Raw genomic sequence first — 483 nt, 5'->3', positions numbered from 1 at the left:
CGAGGTAAGACTGGCCCATCTTGGTACACGACAGCGGCGACGACTAGTTGGCGTTGGCCGAGTTGATGGCCAACTTCAGCGAATGGTTGACGACCTGCCAGGCGATGGTGCCGCCGTTCTGCGGGGGGGAGGAGAAACAAGTCAGCGCGCCGTGTGTGTGTGTGTGTGTGTGTGTGTGTGTGTGTTGGGACGTGATGAAGGTGGGAGAGGTTGCTCTGCTTACACCGAGACCGGGCTGGAGCATGCCCGCCGTGACGATCAGGTTGGAGAGGACGAAAGATGACATGCGGAAGGGCAGGAAGACGGCCTCGCCCGTGTCTAGAGAGTGTCTCCGTGTCAGTGCCCATGGTCTCGCAACGCGGGGCGGTGGTCCCTCGTACCCGGGTGCAGCGTCGAGTCGACAATCTTCTTGGCCTGCCACAGCTCGGGCGTCATGTGCTGGATCTTGCCCTCCTTGTAGTCGGTCAGGAGCGTCTTGGCGTG

The 483-nt window shown here is 61.5% G+C and overlaps 1 protein-coding gene across 1 annotated transcript in view; it reads right to left on the bottom strand.

Moving 5' to 3' along the window:
- Positions 1-43: 43 nt before the first annotated feature.
- Positions 44-483, bottom strand: part of VDBG_02632 (conserved hypothetical protein) — a gene marked incomplete at both ends in the record, with an annotated part of 1,072 nt that continues 632 nt past the window's right edge. The window contains 3 exons of the mRNA XM_003006447.1: positions 44-118; positions 224-318; positions 381-453. Coding sequence (XP_003006493.1) covers positions 44-118; positions 224-318; positions 381-453 — 243 coding nt within the window. The remainder of the gene's footprint in view (positions 119-223; positions 319-380; positions 454-483) is intronic.

The sequence above is a fragment of the Verticillium alfalfae genome, genomic scaffold (assembly GCF_000150825.1).
Source record: "Verticillium alfalfae VaMs.102 supercont1.3 genomic scaffold, whole genome shotgun sequence".
Taxonomy (NCBI): Eukaryota; Fungi; Ascomycota; class Sordariomycetes; order Glomerellales; family Plectosphaerellaceae; genus Verticillium; species Verticillium alfalfae.
Note: the sequence above shows the minus strand (reverse complement) of the source record. Positions and strands in the feature narration are given on the sequence as shown.